The following is a 20,724-nucleotide window of genomic DNA, read 5'->3' on the forward strand; positions in this document are numbered from 1 at the left end:
AATCCTTAGTGAAGACTTAACTATCCTATGTTTAAATTATTCTTATCGTGCACTGAAGGCATGGAGACCGAAATTACAGAAAGACTCCATAGGTCCCGAGCATCCTGGATAATAGGTCCCATACCTGTACAAATATCATGTTCTCTGTAATGGTGGCATTACAAGTAAATGTTTTCAGGGCTTTTTCCTTGTGTTTCTGGGGCTTTAACAGACTGCTGCAGTCTATTAAGTCAAACAACCCATTTATGACCTACTGGATGAAACTGAACTACCCCCACCCAATATTTGGTTTCAAGGGGAAAATATAAAAGCCAGCCGATAGTAAAAATACACTGTATTAAACCGTGACACTGTTCTGCAGAATGGGAAATCAATTGGTAAAGGAGAACAACACACTGACAGCAGTAACCTTTCGTCCGTGACCTCTAACACCATAAAGCAGGCAATTCTGCTATATCCTCTGGGGAAGAATTCCTACCTGTATGAGCAGAGAGAGGAGAGTGAGGCCGAGGGAGGGCAGGAGACTGACTGCTGCCAATTAAACTCTTCCTGTTGCTGGTCCTACAACTGTGAAAAAGAAGAAAAAGAACATGGTAAGAGTTGTGTTCATGCATTCATTGTAAAAAGTATGGCACATTGTTTTGTACAACAGTGTTTCAGTCTTTTTTGTTTAAACAGGTATGGTACCTGTTATCCAGAATGCTTGTGGTCTGGGGTTTTCAGGATAACAGATCTTTTTAATTATTCTGATCTTCATACCTTTAATCTACTAGAAAATCATGTAAACATTAAGGGGCAAATTCACTAACATTCGTAGTTTCGCCAGGCGCAACTTCGCCGCACTTCGCCAGGCGTAGTTTCGCCAGCGCTCCGCAAATTCACTAAAATCCGAAGTTGCGCACAGGGGTAGTGTAAGATTGCGAAGTTGCGCTAGCGTTGATTTGCTTAGTGAAGCGAAGTTACGCTAGCGAAGGCTAATTTGCATACGGCGCCAAATTCAAATTTCAATGGAGGAATACGTATCAGCACTACAAATGGCTAGAAAACCTTCAAAACATCAAATAAAAATTTTATTTTGCCCTACACATGTGCTCACTGTCTAAGTAAGTTGCCATGAGTCAGGAAATGTAGGGGGGGAAGGAGGGGGAGCCCCAAAAAATTTTTCGATCTTTTTCAGCCTATCACCCATAATGTAGAAAACACGCCAGTCAATTTTGACTTTTTTTGAAGCAATCCCTATCTACTCTATTGCGCTTCGCCTGGTCTGAGGTGGCGAAGGAAGTCTAGCGTAAAAGGTAGCGTTCTGTAGACTGCGCGCGTTAGTGAATTTGCGTAGTTACGTCGCTAGCGAAACTTCGCCAGGCGTAAGGGTGCGAAGTAACACTAGCGAAACTACGCCAACGTTCGTTTGCGCAGTAACGAAAATGCCAAACGCTAGCGAATTAACGCTAGCGTTCGACGCTTCAGCACTTAGTGAATTTTCCCCTAAGGGTCAGTGCACACTCTCAAGATTTAGTCGCCCGGCGACAAATCTCTTTTTGGGGCGACTCATCTCACCGAACTGCCTCCCCTGCCTTCTCATCGGCTAGATCGAAAATCGGCGACGGGATGACACTTGGATCCGAACGCTTCGTTTTCCGAAGTCGCCTCGGAAACTTCAGAAAACAAAACGCTCAAATGCCATCCCGCGTGCGATTTACATTCTAGCCGGTGGGAGGCAGTTCAGGGAGATTAGTCGCCCCGAAGAAGAGGAGATTTGTTGCCGGGCGACTAATCTCCCTGAATCTGAGCGTGTGCCCTGACCCAAAATAAACCCAATGGGTTTGCTTCCAAAAAGGATAAATTATATCTCAGTTGGGATCAAGTACAAGCTACTGTTTTAATTTTACAGACAAAAAGGAAATCATTTTTAAAAAATTTGGACTATTTGGATAAAATTGCGCCTATGGGAAATGGCCTTTCTGTAATTCGGAGCTTTCTGGGCAATGGGTTTCTGGATAACAGATCCCATACCTGCATCCCTGGTATTTCATATTTAGCAAACAGCCTATATTTCACAGGACAGCAGCCCCGACCCCAACTCACTAAGAAGCATTGGAAATCTGGGTTACTGCAATACTTTTGAAGAAACGAGCGTCATGGCCGACCATTAGCCAGGGCCATTAATTTCCGGCAACTATAGCAGAGAAATGTAAATGTATACAAAAAAGTGCAGTGCTGAAATATATATCCTTCAGAGAACCCCCATACCAGTTCCTTAATTAGCAAACGCATGCAAATTATAAGGAGAATTTACATAGAACTTCTTTTTCCACTGCATGTTCAGCAGAGTACAAGGACAAATGATTGTGCATTGATAAACAAAAATCTTAATTAGTTTATTTGTATGTATTAATAGGATTCTGACACCGCTGTGAAATTACTGTTCTGCCATCCTCAGGAGATAATATTCATTTTTCTTCCCAAATGACTTATCTTCCAGTGATACGGCTACGCCTAACCCAGTCCGTTTAGGAACTCCGTCTGTCACGTGCTCCCAGGGTATAACAACCAGACATTTGGACTGTTGTAGAGAACTTAAAGTTCAGGGGCTGCTGCCGTGAAAATATGAGGTTTTGAATATCCGGTCCGGGCACTGAACAGACGATTATTCCTTTAATAAGCATTTGAGCTCGGTTACTCATGCATGTGCTGGGTAGGTAAAAGAAAAATGAATGCAAGAAACGGCATGCATGCCTGATGGATATCTGAATGAACCCTAAGCACATAGAATGTTTTAGCCCCACACACAATACAATGGGGTATATTTATTAGGGAAGCTCCCGAATCCTTTGCCAAAGATTCGGCCAAATACCGAACCTGAATCCTAATTTGCATATGCAAATTAGGGGTGGGAAGGGGAAAACATTTTTTACTTCCTTGTTTTGTGACAAAAAGTCATGCAATTTCCCTCCCCGCCCCTAATTTGTAGGGATGCACCGAATCTAGGATTGGGTTCGGGATTCGGCCTTTCAGCAGGATTCGGCCGAATCCTTCTGCACGGCCACACCGAATCCGAATTTGTATATGCAAATTAGCTGCGGGAGTGAAATTGCGTAACTTTTTGTCACAAAACAAGGAAGAAAAAAATGTTTTCCCCCTTCGCACCCCTAATTTGCATATGCAAATTAGGGTTCAGCATTCGGCCAAATCTTTCACGAAGGGTTCGGCCGAATCCAAAAAAGTGGATTCGGTGCATCCTTACTAATTTGCATATGCAAAATAGGATTTGGCCAGGCAGAAGGATTCGGCTGAATCAGAATCCTGCTGAAAAAGCCGAATCCCAAACCAAATCCTGGATTCGGTACATCCCTAATATTTATGAAAAAGTGAAGTTAGACATCGCCACTGTCCTCTAGCGTGAAATTCTGCCACTATCCATTCATTTCCATGGGATTTTGAAAGGCGTATTTATCAAAGGGTGAACTTCACTCTAGAGGACTGTGGCGATCTCTAACTTCACTCTTTGCTAAACATACCCCTATGAGTTGCACATATATTTAATAACAACAAAACTGGCACATGATAATAGCCCATGTGTGGGCACCAATACAATAAGGTATGGCCAAGGAACCATTCAATAGTTTCATGAAAGTTTATTCAACAAAGATTTCTCGTTTATACTTAAAGGGGTTCAGCTTTTAAGTTAACTTTTCCTAAGTTATAGAATGGCTAATTCTAAGCAACGTTTCAATCGGCCTTCATATTTTATTCTTGAATTTTAAATTATTTGCATTCTTCTGACTCTTTCCAGTTTTCAAATGGGGGTCACTGACCCATCTAAAAATCAAATGCTCTGTAAGGCTACAGATTTATTGTTATTGCTACTTTTTATTGCTCATCTTTCTATTCAGGCTTCTCCTATTCATATTCCAGTCTCTTATTCAAATCAGTGCATGGTTGCTAGGGTAATTTGGACCCTACCACCAGATGGCTGAAATTGCAAAAAAAATTAATAAAAAGCTAAATAATTCAAACCACAAAAATCAGGGTTGGAGGGCAACTTTGGGGGCCCACGAGGCCTTCATTTTTTATTCTTGAATTTTGAATTATTTGCCTTCTTCTTCTGACTCTATCAGGTTTTCAAATGGGGGTCACTGATCCATCATAAAACAAATGTTCTGTAAGGCTACACATTTATTGTTATTGCTACTTTTTATTACTCCTCTTTTAATTCAGGCCTCTCCTATTCATATTCCAGTCTCTAATTCAAATCAATGTATGGTTACTAGGAATATTTGGACCCTACCACCAGATGGATGAAATTGCTAAAATTTTTAATAAAAAGCTAAACAACTCAAAACACAAAAATCAGATTAAAGAGTTGCAGAAAAATTTTGGCTAATATTTAATACAGAATATACTATTTCGGTTTACAAATATACTACAATCTATCCTTAAAGAAAGCCCATCTTTTACACGTATGTGCCAATATGTCATTGGAATGCATCTTAAATAGAATAATGTCACTCAAGAACATAGCAGGTTAACTGCCTCCTAATAAACCCGACCCCCAGTGTGTGTGTCAATGTGACAAGAGAAATTAGATTGTAAGCTCCACTGGGACAGAGACAGATGTGAATGATCATCTCCATACAGCAATGCAGAAGATGTTGGCGCTATATAAAGGATAATAATAATAACATGTCAACGACTGACAAAGATTTATTCCCAGATGGGCCATAAAGAACAGTTATACCTTAGAGTTATTTGCAAATTACATAACACTAATTAAAATATTGTCCATCAAATGAAATGCAGGGGGAATGAACAATGTAATAAAGGAGTAATTAAGAATCTAATTGTTGGAAAACAATGCACAGCTGTGTTTCGTATCAAGAGATTGTATCATTTACATCAAGAGATTGTATAATTTATACCAAGAGATCGTATAATTTATATCAAGAGATCGTATAATTTATATCAAGAGATCATATAATTTATACCAAGAGATCGTATAATTTATATCAAAGGAACATCCCACTATTTACTCCCAGTCTACTGCACATAACTGTTTAATGTCAGCAAGTTACTTGTGACATATAGCAGTGCAATTGGTTGGCATTACTCCGACATGAATGAAAAGGAAGTTTTTCTGCACTTGCCCTTTAACTTTTAGTATATTATATAATATTCAATTCTTCCCAACCTTTCAATCACTCTTCATGTTTTTATTATAGTTTTTGAATTATTTCCCTGCTTTCTTCTTCTTCTTTTCAGCTTTTAAATGGGGGTAACTGACCCCTGCAGCCAATAAACTATTCCTCTATGAGACTACGATTTTATTATTATTGTTACTTTTTACTATTTATCTTTCTATTCAGGCCCTCTCCTATTCTCCTAGTCTCTTTTTCAAACCACTGCTTGGTTACTAGGGTAATATTGACCATAGCAAATAAATAGCATTTCCCAGGGAGGGGGAGGGAGAGTTTCTGAACAAAAATTAAAAAAAAAAAAAAAATTAACATGGCTAGTTATTTCAGAATATTATGCTCTATAACATATAAACATTTAATTTTAAGGTGAACAATACCTTTAACTATATATTACAGAACATTGGTTTACTACATACTATTGTATTCCAAATACTTTGTTGCCCACACTTAAAGGGGTTGTTCGCCTATCAGTTAACTTTTAGTATGATGTAGAGAGTGATATTCTGAGACAATTTGCAATTGGGTTTTAGTTTTCATAATTTTTTATGTTTTTTGAGTTATTTAGCTTTTTATTCAGCAGCTCTTCAATTTGTAATTTCAGCAATCTGGTTGCTAGGGTCCAAATTAACCTAGCAATAATGCATTGAAGATGAGACTGGAATATAGTTAGGGGAATACTAATAAGAGTAATAACTAGCAATATGAATACATGTGTAGCCTTACAAAGCATTTGTTTGTAGATGGGGTCAGCGACAGTCATTTGAAAGCTGGAAAGAGTCAGAAGAAGAAGGCAAATAATTAAAACTATTAAAAATAAATAATGAAGACCAATTGAAAAGTTGCTTAGAATTAGCCATTCTATAACATACTAAAAGTTAACTTAAAGGAGAATCACCCCCTTTAATCTTCATATAACTTGTTCTATAACCATAACCCAGAGAACAGCAAAGGATAACCAAGAACTGCTTCAACTGCTTTCAGTCCTGCTCCAGTGCAGCTTACAATCTAAGTCCTTATTAAATACGATAGCAATATGGTTAGGAGCCAATTAATCAACTAAAAGATTTTATAGATTATTTAGATATTGGTATTGGACCTGTTATCCAGAATGCTTGGGACCTGGGGTTTTGCAGATAACAGATCTTTCCATAATTTGGATCTTCATTCCTTAAGTCTACTAGAAAATCATGTAAACATTAAATAAACCCAATAGGCTGGTTTTGCCTCCAATAAGGATTAATTATATCTTAGTTGGGACCAAATACAGGACACTGTATATTTATTACAGAGAAAAACAATAATTTTTAAAAATATGGATTATTTGGATAAAATGGAGTATATGGCAAATGGCCTTTCATTAATTCACAGGTTTCGGGATAACGGGTTTTCCGGGTAACGGATGCCATACCTGTATAATTTTATTACATGGAAATACTTTTTTATTTTCATGGAAAAAAACTTTGAATATAAGGAATGAAACACTCAAACAATATCAATAATCACTTTATATTAATGTATGTAACTGGCTTTCATGATTATTGTAGAATATAGTCCCAAACAAGCCGATTTATGTCCTGACAACGGAAGTAATCATTAGCTGCAAACACCACTATTTAAAGCTAGAAAAAAAAAGGGTAAATAATGATAGTTCCCTCTGAAACTGTTTTTCTGGACTGATTAACTGTAAGGGAACATACAATTATGTGTTCCATTTGTCTGCAAAGATAACAAGAGCAACATTTCTCCTAACACGGAACAGTTGTTTGTGTATTTTACATGACACATTTAATAATTGATAGTGTCACTTGCATAGAAGACGGATACCGCGCCTGAGACTCCGATGGAAAAGGGAGAAGAGTTCGCAGACATTAGTTATGCCCAGCAGAATTGGTCACGAAGTCCTCACAAAACATATGGCATCGCCAGTAAGGAGAGATTAAAAGCCTCTCTCAATTTCACTCCTAATTTTCATTTTCTCAACCCGACTAGCCTGTTTTATTAGTAATTATTTTCATCCGTGACACGTAATCTTAGGTGTTATTCCCCTTTATGCATGGATTAATTTAATAAAAGTAACCTACTTCGTGCCAAAGCACAAAGCTTTTATTCTAGAAGGCTGTTACGAAATCAGGGTAAATCCTTAACCCAAGCTGGGCAAGCAGCTAAACGTACCGGCCAAGGGGAGCCGAGCCGTTATCCGGAAACCAGCAATCCAGAAAGATCAGAATTTCAGAAAGGCCGTCTCTAGTGATGAGCGAATTTATTCGCCAGGCATGAATTTACGGCAAATTTGCCCGTTTCGCCGCCGGTGAATAAATTCCTGAATTTGCAGCGAAATTCCGCTGGTGAAAATTCACCGGTGTCGAAAAGATTTTGACGCCAGTGCCGGTTTCAACACCAGGATTTTGACGCCGGCGATTAAAAACAGACGCCCATTGACTTAATGGGCGCCGGGCCATTTTGACGCCGTCGATTTGTTTGGATAAATTCGTCCATCACTAGCCGTCTCCCATAGACTCAGTTTTATCCAAATAATCCAAATTTTCAAAACGTATTTCCTTCTTTTTATCTGTAATAATAAAACAGTAGCTTGTACTTTATCCCAACTAAGATATAATTAATCCTTATTGGAAGCAAAACCAGCCTATTGGGTTAATTTAAAGGGGACCTGTCACTCTATGAAATAATTCCAAATCAATTTCTATCATGTTAGTTGAACAAAATAAAATTTACTTACACTACCATTATTATTTACATTTTGTTTCCTTCAGCCTTGGACTTACACAATCACAGGTTCGCAGGCAGTTGCCATTTTGTGCATATTGTTATTAAGAAAATTTGTGTATATGCCAGAATGGGGGACCTAATGACCATACACAGTGCCCTACACTATTATAAATTGTTAGGAGGGAGGGGGGATATGGGGAGAGCAATGACATCTAGGAAATGCTGAATGGAAAGTGAAAGTAATTGACTGCCCCGCCTCTATGCCTCAAGCAAAGAGGCGGGCAGGTAATCTTTGATTGACAGCTCAGATATTTAAACACCTTTATAACAGGTATGGCTGCTTTAATGAAAAAAAGAATTTGGGTTCCATGTTTAATTAGCAAATGGCCTTTAACACACAGCTTTTTATGTGTATTGACAGGTCCCCTTTAACAATTACATGATTTTCTAGTAAGGTATGAAGATCTGTCATACAGAAAACCCCAGGTCCCGAGCATTCTGGATAACAGGCCCCATAGCTGTATCTGGAGATATACGGACAATTTAGTGTGTATATGGGGGTTATATTATACATATATTATTTATATATAAAAGGAATCAAGGCTTTGATGCAGGTACGGGATGTATTATTCACAATTCTTGGGACCTGGGGTCTTCTGAATAATGGATATTTTCATAATTTAATCACCATACCTTAAGGGACAAGGACATTTTTAAACACGGTTAGGCACCCCCTGTAAATATAATCAGTTACCTAATATTTCAAGCCAGGGCTCCCTCCTTCTAGCAAAAACTGCACTGGCCTGGGGAACTTCTGAGAGAGCATCATGGAGAGATCCTCTTCCTCCACTTTTTTGTTCTTTAACGGCTGCAGGCCAACACATGCACAGTAGAGTAAAATGGCTGTTTTGTTTGCTTAAAGTTTGGGTTTTCACTCTACTGCACCCAGCGCACTGAAAAAGCAGTAAGATTGCTACAGGGGGCTTCCTCAGAAGCATAATGGATAACGGTTCTCTGGATAAGGGAACCTGGCAGTGCTGTATTTAGCTCAGGTGCCACGCTAGGCACTGGACCTCAGAGCGCACCATGTTGCAGAAGTGATGTGCGGGTGACATCACACACACACAACATATGATGTCACTTCCTCGGACGAGCACAAGAAGTTCGCCCCTGCCCTCTCACTCCCCCTCAGCTTAGCCACTGGATTTGCCCACAATTCTCAGGTGGCAGCTGGGGAGATTTTTTTTTTTTTAATAGGCACCTGAGGGTAGGTCTATTAAGGCTGCTGCATGGGTCCTTGGGTGTCTTTATATAAATACAGCCTTGGATCCCATAGCTGTACTTGATGTTGTGCTAAACTGATACAATCCTGAATACTATGGCTGACCCCTCTCAAATAGACGGTAACATGGTTTGCCCAGGTCTAGTAACCCCTAACAACCGGTCAGATGGGCTTTTTCCAACAGCTAAGCAACACAAGCTGCCTGCTAACTTTTTGCTGTGTCACTGGACAATAAGGCATCATTTACGGTAACATGTCCCAAAGCGGCTACAATAGTGGGTTGAATACAATAAATCCACTGGGCCTATTTCTGAATGCTGAATGAAATAAGACAGAAATATTTATGGACAACATCCCTTTTAATTCCTGATGAATCTTCTTTGTTAGCTCTGACAGCTCTCTCATTTCCGGTAGAGTGCATGCTAAATGAAAACGTTGGAGGATAATTAGCCATTCCTTCCATCTTATTACTCTTCGCTTCCCCAATAAACTTGTCAATCAAGAAGCCTCCAGTTATCACAGGCACATAAGGTCTGATTTAAAATACATGCAAGTACTGCAATCTAAAATTCTTTGAATCACCACACCTTAAGTCTACCAGAAATTCATTTAAACATGAAATAAACCCAATAGGATTGTTTTGCCTCCAATAAGGATTCATTATACCTTCGTTTGGATAAAGTACAAGCTACTGTTTTATTATTACAGAGAAAAAAGAAATTTTAATCATTTGATAATATATATATATTTGCCAAAAATCGACACATTTTATATTCCCATCTACCAATCAGTGCATTATATCCCTAATTGTACATTTAATATCCGTGTCCTGATAAGATATCCAGTGCCGGACAGGGACACCAGGGGACAACCCAAAAACTTTGACCAGCGGCCCACCAATTAATCTTAGACCAGGGGTCCACTCTACCTCTCCTTTCTTCCTCTACTCACTCAACCTCTAGTCTCTTTTCTTTACATACTATACCATATTTTTCCAACTATTTAGCCTCTTTGTTCTCATAAAAATAGGGAATGGCCATGAAATAGGCCAAATGTTTAGCAACATGAGGACTATCTGGACTTTTCCTGGTATCCTGGTGGGCCAGTCCGACACTAAAGATATCAGTGTATCATCTAAAACACCCACTAGATTCGTATCACTCCATTGTAAAAGATCATATTAACATTTATAACTATAACTCTCTGTTTTAAGTACAACATCCCATTTTTCTAAAACGGATCTCACAACCCAGTGTCATATTACCTACATTAATCCCTTAAAATTCAACCATAAGGTCCAATTAATATCAAAAATACATATATTAAATTCAACAGTTCATCGGTGAGTGATATATTTAAGAGTATTATAAAAAGTATTATAAAAAGTTCCTAAAATTCATGTGCAATAAATCTTTTTTTTTTTTTTAAGTTGCAAAGAATTAATTTTATTCTTGGTTATAAGTGGTTATAAGTAAACATTTGGCAGTGTCTGTGGGAAAGACATGAGAAACTAACTGAAATCTCTCACTAGTCCATGTGTAGTCCTGCTTCAGCTCAAATTCAGCAGCAAGGAAGCAAAGGAGCGTCTAGGGATGGTTCCATCCCACGTAGAGGGAGAGTATCTCAAATGTTGGGCTTGATGCTGTGATTCTGCATTTACTACATTCAAATCGATGGCACAGTATCAATATGATACACAGCTTTGGCACTTAAGTTCGTCAATGCCAGTGACTGGTGCCACTAATTAGTGCGGAAAGAAATTAACACTCTGAGCCTCACGTTGTGTCTTTTATTTTACATTTGCAGAATATATAAAGGACAATTGAAGTTCTGCATAAACATGCCCTCGGTCTATTGGTCTTCACGGCTTAAAGGAGAAGGAAAGGTTAAAAGTAAGTAAGCTTGCGGGACCCATGGGTTTGGGCTGACACTCACACAAAATATTCAGGTCGGGTGCTAGCTGAGCTCTTCCTACTGCCCTTGAAACTTTTTCTGCCTGCGACCTACCTGTGCTCAGCTTCCCCATCCAGCACTGTCTATTTATACGAGTGTCTGCCCGCCAGGTCCGGACTGAGAATTAAAATAGGCCCTGGCATTTCAGGTACACAGTGGCCCAATCAGCCCACAGAGAGGCCCAAACAGCCCCGATCAGCCCACTAAATACTGACTTTCTATGGCACCTTATAGCATCCCCTCTGGCATTTGCCAGAACTCACAGATTGCCAGTACGGGCCCACTGCCCGCCCCTTCTGTGACATCAGAGACGGGACAGGCGCATGTATATGAATAGACAGAGACCCACGGCTGGATTTAAAGGAAAACTATACCCCCAAAATGAACACTTAAGCTACAGATAGTTTATATCATGTTAAGTGGCATATTAAAGAATCTTACCAAACTGGTATATATATTTAATTAAATCTTGCCCTTTTACTGTCATTTCAGGATGGTCTGTGTGCTGCCTCAGAGATCACCTGACCAGAAATACTGCAGCTCTAACTAAGTGTTGAAGCAAAAGACACAACTCTGTCTGTTAATTGACTCATGTGACCTAACAAGTATGGCTTGTTTGGCATGTTTGTGTGCACCGTGAATCGTACGATCCCAGGGGTGGTCCTTATTTTTTAAAATGGCAATTTTCTATTTATGATTACCCAATGGCACATACTACTAGAAAAGTATATTATTATGAAAATGGTTTATTTAAATGAAGCAGGGTTTTACATATGAGCTGTTTTATGCAATATCTTTTTATAGAGACCACATTGTTTGGGGGTATAGTTTTCCTTTAAGCAGCAGGTTAGGGGTATGCGTGGGTCGATAAACTGTTGACCGGCACATCACAAGACAACTTCGGAAAACCAAAGCAATCTGAGTGTCATCCCGCTGTCAATTCACATTGTAGCCGACGGGAAGGCATTTCGGGGAGATTCGTCGCCTGAAGAAGAGGAGATTTGTCGCTGGGCGACTAATCTCCCTGAGTAGCCACGTGTGCCACCACCCTAAAGGGCAATATTACCTTCATTAACAAAACTGTAATAACACATAAAAACTTGACCATAGAACCTCCAGAAATGTGTTCAGACTTTCCATAACCTGCAGAATTTTGTAAAATGGACATGGTGTTTAGGGAATGTGGCCACAAAATGGGCGTGGTCAAAAATGTTTATTGTGCTACACACGGCAGATCCACAGTTACCTTCCTACTGATCAGAGTTCAAATACTAAAACAACCCATACATGATCCGACTGGCGGCCAGAGGTTTTCATTGGTACAGTCTGACCAATTGGTTAAAGTGACCCGGCTAAGCAAGCAGAACTGTATGTCGTCATCTGTTGGCAGAGAAATTAAACCGCTCGTTTGTTTGGATAGAGTGTCCGTAAAGGAACGGCTATCAGACTTATAAAAGAAAAACAACTGGTCCGTTATAATAAGTAAGATATACAAGCCAACTCACACTGGACACAAAGTCAGGCATGCAATGAATGTATTTAGTTTCTGTATGTTAATAAGGGGACTTTCCTTTCACTTATCTCATTTGCAATAGAACGTCTGGAAAGCAGCAAAGATATAGCAGGGAAGGAACAAAAGCTCAGGGGCCGACTCATCAATAATAAGGATCTTTTTACCAGAGCGCATGGCTTGTAATACCAATCTTTTGCCTATTTAACAATTTATTTTGTCTCTCTTCTCTGCTGTGCAATAGGGACACGTGAGACTGCTGAGCATGGCCGAGTACTGACACCCACTCAAACACAATGTGTCAGCTGCTCAAAGCAAAAATAGACAAATGGGCACACGTACCTGCATTGATAAATGTGTCAGTTCATTAACACCTTCCTGACTTCTCGTGCTGTTAAATAAGAATTTGCATCAAACTTCGAAGAAGCCTAGATTCCCCAGTTGGACCATTAATAAAACTGCCCCACAGCTACAAGAGGAATACAGTACCGGTATGGCATCCATTATCCAGAAACCCATTATACAGAAAGTTTGGAACTACGGGAAGGCCATCTCCCATAGACACCATTTTTTAGATTTTTAAAAAATATTAATTTTTTTTCTCTGTAATAATATACCAGTAGCTTTTACTTCATCCCAACTAAGATATAATTAATCCGTATTGGAAGCCTTATAGAAAGCAAAACCAGCCTATTGGGTTTATTTAATGTTTACATGATTTTCTAGTAAACAAGGTATGAAGATCCATAATCCGGAAAGCCATTATCCAGAAAGTTTGCAACTACGGGATGGCCATCTCCCATAGACACCATCTTTCAGATTTTTCAAAATTATTCATTTTTTCTATGTAATAATAAAACAGTAGCTTGTACTTGATCCCAACTAAGATATAATTAATCCTTACTGGAAGCAAAACCAGTCTATGGGGTTTATTTAATGTTTAAATGATTTTCTAGTAGACAAGGTATGACGATCAATTATCTGGAAACTAGGGATGCACCAAATCCACTATTTTGGATTCGGCCGGACCCCCGAATCCTTCCCGAAAGGAATACCAAAGGCCGAATACCGAACCGAATGCTAATTTGCATATGCAAATTAGGGGTGAGAAGGGGAAAACATTTTTTTACTTCCTTGTTTTATGACTAAGTCATGTGATTTCATGCATAGGTTTCGGATTCGTTTCGGCCAGGCAGAAGGCTTCAGCCGAATCCGAATCCTGCTGAAAAAGGCAGAACCCTGGCCGAATCCCGAACTGAATCCTGGATTCGGTGCCTCCCTACCGGAAACTCATTATCCAGAAGGTTTGGAACTATGGGAAGGCCATCTCCCATAGACACCATTTTTCAGATTTTTAAAAATTATAATTTTTTTTCTCTGTAATAATAAAACAGTACCTTGTACTTGCTCCCCCACTAAGATATAATTAATCCTTACTGGAAGCAAAACCAGCCTATGGGGTTTATTTAATGTTTAAATGATTTTCTAGTAGACTTAAGGCATGGCAATCCAAATTATGGAAAGATCCCTTATCTAAAAAAAACCCAGGTCCCGAGCATTCTGGTTTAACAGGTCCCATACCTGTAATAGACATTAAGTGAAGAATGCTGGGGTAATCATAGTGACAGCACCAAGTGGGTGCAATAAACTTGTTAAACCAGCCTTCCCTTCCTAAAAGCACAAATAATCCCACACTAATGAGTAATAAAACTGCAAATAATTTAAAACCAAGGAAAAGGCTGTAGAGGGGATAGGGAGCGATGGGGATATTTTCTTCCATCTACTAGAGAAAACATTGTCATTACACAGTAACACTAAAAAAGAAAATAGTTTTAAAGTAATTAAATATAGTTTACTGTTGCTCCACATTGGTAAGAGTCATGGTTGCTTTAGAAAGACTACTACAGTTAATATAAACAAGTTGCTGTGTAGCCATGGGGGCAGCCATTGAAGCTGAAAAAGGAGAAAAGGCTCAGGATACTTAGCAGATAACAAATAAGCTCTGTAATAGAATACAATGGGATTCTACAAAGTGCAGCTGGTATCTACTATGTAACCTGAGCCTTGAATGGCTACACAGCAGATTGTTTAAATGAACTATAGCAGAGTTTCTGAAGCAAACACATCAGTTTTACTAGTGCAGGGCAACACTGCATTATATTTGTATTACTTTCATACACTTTTATATTTTGGTGTTACTGTTCCTTTAATATACGGAACATCTCCTTGCGATCAAAAGAAATGCTCTTTTGCTCAGAGATTCAGAGTGAACAACAGGCAGTGACTGTTTTCCTGGAGTGTAGAACAATTGCTGAAGGAAGGCTCCTCAGACTGGTTGAGTGAGAACGCAGCCGGCAATTCCACTGGACGCCGGCCAAACCTTTAGCATTTATGTCTGCCAGTGTCTTCACCGGCCTCGCAACACTGAGACGGGAGGCTTCTACTCAAATTCACCCTTTACTTAATCTTTCCTTTTCTATGAGGAACCATGGGGTCACTCACATAAATGTGTAACTCCCTGATACTTAAGTCTAGACTGTGACCATTCACGTGCTGTTAATTATATAGTGAATAAATGACCCCCTATTGTAAAATATAAGGATATTCTAAGTTACCGAGGAGTTCCATGACCATATAAAAGCACAAGGCCAAATGCCAAGTGTTTTTATACAGGTTATGGAACTCAGGGTACTTCTAATATCCTCGTATTTTGCAACAGGGGATACTTTATTTATTATAATAATAAAGTTTCAGTGAGTCATGTGATAGAAATGACATCACTACTCATCGTTTATAACTGATGACATCACTAAGCACCGTTTATAAGGATATAATTTACAGGATATTCATGGTTCGTGTATTACATATTAATATTTACACCTATAGTTACAAAACTAATGACAAATTAGGGATGGGAACATTGAGGCCTTGTTGATAAACTACTAATAATGCTTAAGGCTATTAAAGGGTAGTGGGACCTGAAGGTCAACAACATCACTGCCCAAAACTAGGGATGCACCGAATCCAGGATTTGGCCAGGATTCGGCCATTTTCAGCACAATTCGGATTCGGCCGAATCCTTCTGCCCGGCTGTACCAAATCCGAATTTGCATATGCAAATTAGGGGCAGAGGGAAATGGTGTGACTGTCATAAAACAAGGAAATAAAGAATGTTTTTCCCTTCCCTCCCATAATTTGCATATGCAAATTAGGGTTCGGTTTGGTATTCAGTCGAATCTTTCGTGAAGGATTCAGGGGTTCGACCGAATCCAAAATAGTGGATTTGGTGCATCCCTACCTTAAACTTTCATAAACGTTCTTATAAAGTACAACATTTAAAGGGGTTGTTTTAGTGTGATGTAGAGAGTGATATTCTGAGACCATTTGCTATTGGTATTATTTTTTTCATGATTTGTGGTTTTTGAGTTATTTAGCTTTTTATTCAGCAGCTCTCCAGTTTACAATCTGGTTGCTAGGGTCTGAATTACCCTAGCAACCATACAACAATTTGAATAAGAGACTGGAATATGAATAGGAGAGGGACTGAATAGAAACATGAATAATACAAAAAAACCAATACATTAGTAGCTTACAGAGCATTTTCAATCCCACCCATCTGAAAAAGAGTCAGAAGAAGGAGGCAAATAATTCAAAAAAGAAGAAAAAATAAAGAGTGAAAACCAACTGAAAAGTTGCTTAGAACGGGCCATTCTATAACATACCAAAAGTTAACTTAAAGGTGAACCACCCCTTTAATGAAAAAGTAAAAAAGGAAGATTATTCTGCTCTGTATTTATTAGGGCAGCTCCTGCCATGAGGTAAGATGAGAATATCGCCTCAGACGGCAGAGAGCGGCCAAAAAGCCACCTATGGTAAATTTAAGAGCCAAATTTGCATTTTTTAAAATGGAAATTCTGTTCTGCTAGCGCAGGGAGCGCAATAGTGCTCACCGCACTAGCGATGCAGCTACACTTGGTATTTATGATTTTGTTTCTGGGGACCTCAAAAGTCACAAACACATAAGAGCAGTCACATGAACTTTAAGTTAAAGGAGTGGTTCACGTTTAAATTGCAGTTTAGTATTGTTACAGAATCAGCACAGTTCTAGAATAGCAAATTCTAAGAAACTTTTCAATTGGTCTTTATTATTTTATAGTTTTAGAATTACAGTATTTGCCTTCTTCTTCTGACTCTTTCAAGCTTTTACATGGGGGTCACTGACCCCATCTAAAAAACAAATGCTCTGCTACAAATGTATTGTTATTGCTACTTTTTATTACTCATCTTTCTGTTCAGTCCCTTTCCTATTCATATTCCAGTCTCTTATTCAAATCAATGCATGGTACAATTGCATAGGTGGAAGTGGAACAGGCACAGAGCTGAATTTAATAGGCTCACATTGTAGAGTCCTGCGCGGGTCCATTTTTTGGAACCCGTACCCGACCCATACCCACAACCTGCAATCCGCAACCCGGACCCGCATTCTTACCCGCTTAGCCCTGCTACCCGACCCGCAAGTACCTTATCTGCAACCCGGACCCACGTCCCGCTGACCATCAAGAATCAGGAAGTGTTGACATTGTAAACTGGAAGTGACATCATCAGAAGTAGGCGTGATCAGAAAAAATAAGTAAAAATTGTTATTGAGAAGACCCGCGGCCCAACCTGCGACCCGTAGAACCACCGACCAGTGGCGTAACTACCGGGAGAGCAGGGGTGCGATTGGGCCAGGGCCCACACCCCCTCAGGGCCCCCTGGCAGCTCGCGCGCCGCTGATTCCAGGTGTATGGAGTGGGGCGGGGGACCCGGCTGCATGCACCATACCAGGGCCCGCCCCCCTCTAGTTACGTTGCTGCCACCGACCCGCGTCTATACCCGCAACCGAAACTTCTACCTGCAACCTGCAGGGTTTTTGCAGGTAACCCGTTGGTAGCCGACCCGCTGCAGGACTCTATAAACATTGTACAATATGTGAACATTTACAGGACACAGTTCGACGTTGTGAAGTCAGTGCACCACTGTGGTGAAATGGGTTGAATAGGGTTTGTGACTGCCCTTTACTTCTAGTTCTTTTCTAGCCATTTAAGATTACAGAATCCTGTCCAGGAAATAAATCATGGAAAGGAAAACGGCTTGGCTGAACCAGAACAAGAAAACAATGAAGGTGCTGTTGATGTCCCAATAAGAAGTTTCATATCATTCCTGGAAATAGTGAGTAACAGTAAGTATTGTTTGCGGAAAAAATATTGGCAATAGACAGTGGCAGACAACAGGAAACACACAATAAGCGAGTCAGAATCCAGATATTCCCACACCAGCGGAAGGGCACTCACTCTCTAGCCAAAAAGGCTTTTACAGGCTGCAGTTATACAAAGAAAACAAAGTACAGGGGGAAATGGCAACTAGAACAGTCTCCGTGTCTCGGCTCAGATTGATGCTGCACATTACATTGATTTCCATGTGGAACGCTACTGATCTCATTATTAAAGAAGTGGCTCACCTATCCGTTCATTTCTAGTATGTTATAGAGTGGCCAGTTCTAAGCAACTTTTCAATTGGTTTCAATTGCAAAAGAAAGGAATGGAACAATTCCTCTCTCTTAATATATCAAAAACTAAGAATTCTGAATTAATCACATATTTTAAAATGATTTCCTTTTTCTCTGTAATAATAAAACAATAGCATGTACTCAATGCAACTAGGATATAAATAATACTTATTGGAAGGAAAATAATCCCATTGGGTGTATTTACTGTTTAAATGATTATTTTGTAGACTTAAGATGCAGAGGTCCAATTTACGAAAAGACCCCTTAGCTGGAAAACCCCAAGTTCAGAGCATTCTGGATATAGGTCCCATACAGGGAGTCAAAAAATGCCCTGACATTCCAAGTACACAGAGGCCCAAACAGCCCCCCATCAGTCCTCGAAATAGTGACTTTCTATGGCATTTTACAGCAGTAAAATGGATATGTTTTACCTCCTAGTGATTAACATTAATGCTGGTAGGAAGAATGTAATTTTTGATGGTTTGTTGCCTGCACTGGAGGAGTACAGATGACAAAACATCCCGTTTGTCAGGGCCTTTAAGGAGCATTCAAAGATGGGTTGAGAACCTGTTTTGACAAGATTTGTTGAAAGCCGCTTATATTGCCACAACATGTCTGATTACTCATAGGCACTCATATCTTGCTATGGCTACTCTCTGTCGGCTGTCTGTGCCTGCCTTTGCAAGCTCAATCGAAAGGCTGAAGCTTCTAATGAGGAAACGGAATCACTGTTTGAATAGATAGAGCAGTGGTCCCCAACCAGTAGCTCGTGAGCAACATGTTGCTCTCCAACCCCTTGGATGTTGCTCCCAGTGGTCTTAAAGCAAGAGCTTATTTTTGTATTCCTGGCTTTCTGGCAAGTTTTGGTTGTGTAAAAACCAGGTGTACTGCCAAACAGAGCCTCAATGTAGGTTGACAATCCACATAGGGGCTACCAAATGGCCAATCCCAGCACTTATTTGGCACCCCAAGAACATTTTTCACACTAGTGTTGCTCCCCAACTCCTTCTACTTCTGAATGTTGCTCACGGGTTCAAAAGGTTGGGGATCCCTGAGATAGAGCATAAACAAACTCCTTGCGGTCTTCTAGGGAGTGTCGCTGGGAAAAAATGAGCAGGCAGATATTAGATTTGGTGTCTACGCTATAGAAAACCCTAGGATGGAAAGTTTTGTGCTATTGTTGCTGACACAGAGTACTCATGCCCATCAAAAACTGGTCTGAACGCCTCTCTCCTACACCTGGCATAGACATGTCCACCACTACAAACTTACTGGAGGGATGTGGTCTGATACATGAAAGACAATCTAGCCTTCCCTAATTTGTATACACCAGGAACATGCCTGCTAAGATTGGTAGATGACTAATTCCTACTGAATAAGACCAGGTCTCTTGCTAGAGTCCTCTTGTTCTACAAAAAGAAATGAAGTGTTAGGAATTGGATGGGAACAGGGCCGGATTCCCTGCACTGTGAAACTAGGCGTCAGGGTCCTAGCACCTGCCAGCTGCTTGCACACCCCCTCCCCCCGCCGGGCGCACATATGCACCATAGCGCAGGGGAACTCAGAGATCCCAATGTAGATAAGGGTTTGATTTCGCTGCCCTAGGCTCGGGCTTTTGTGGCCCTGGATGGGAACTACGGTACTCACAGCAGAACACCGGGTAAACTTAATAAATGAAACACTTCCCTCTATTAGGTTAACTTATGAGCCAGATTTGAGATGGTTTGGTTCACCTGGTTAGATATCCACCCGACTAGGGTTGCCACCTGGCCGGTATTTTACCAGCCTGGCCAGTAAAAATGTTGCTTGATGCCAATGTTGTTCATAGGGAAAAACCATAAAAATATAGGAAGGCTGGTATTTTTTTCCTAAAAGGTGGCAACCCTACACCCAACAGATGACGGACTCCTTGTGCGTTGATGCGTGATATACTGCATTACTGTAGGGTTTGGATTCTAGTAATGAAGACCCTGTTGCCAGCTATAAGTGTACTGTACACCACAATACTTGAATGTACACCAACTTGTTCTTTATTTTCGTTATGTTTTACTTTGCCTTTATACTGTACTTAAAATGCAAAATAAAAACCTTTAATAAAAACTGGGGGAAAAACGTAATTTATTAAAGGAGGAGAAAAGGTTGAATGAATGAGGCTTGCAAAGTTGTCATTCTACAAGCTACCTTCCTACCAGTGGCTGGTCCATGTCTTCTAACAATAAAAAAACTAAATAGTCCCTGGCATTTTAGGTTCACAGAGGCCCAAACAGATGCCCGAAGAGCCCCACCAGCCCAACAAATAGGTATTTGCCAGAACCCACAGATTGCCAGCCCCGGTCTGGGGTCGGGCTTTTTCCCGATGAGAAAACCAGCAGGCACAGGGAGGACACTTCAACCCAGAGCTGGAACTATGGGTAGGCACAAGTGGAACATGCATAGGGCACAATGGTGGTAGTGGGGCACTAGGACCCGAGGCAGGAACCTTTCCTGCCTCTTCTAAAGCTGGCCATAG

The 20,724-nt window shown here is 40.1% G+C and overlaps 1 protein-coding gene across 6 annotated transcripts in view; it reads right to left on the reverse strand.

The window, feature by feature from the left end:
- Window positions 1-20,724, reverse strand: part of LOC108695735 (microtubule-associated serine/threonine-protein kinase 4-like) — a 360,023-nt gene that overhangs the window by 94,785 nt on the left and 244,514 nt on the right. For all 6 annotated transcript variants that reach the window (XM_041569085.1, XM_041569088.1, XM_041569100.1 and 3 more), the window contains one exon: window positions 479-567. In XM_041569085.1, the coding sequence (XP_041425019.1) occupies window positions 479-567 (89 nt within the window). The remainder of the gene's footprint in view (window positions 1-478; window positions 568-20,724) is intronic.

The sequence above is a fragment of the Xenopus laevis genome, chromosome 1L, assembly GCF_017654675.1.
Source record: "Xenopus laevis strain J_2021 chromosome 1L, Xenopus_laevis_v10.1, whole genome shotgun sequence".
Lineage (NCBI taxonomy): Eukaryota > Metazoa > Chordata > Amphibia > Anura > Pipidae > Xenopus > Xenopus laevis.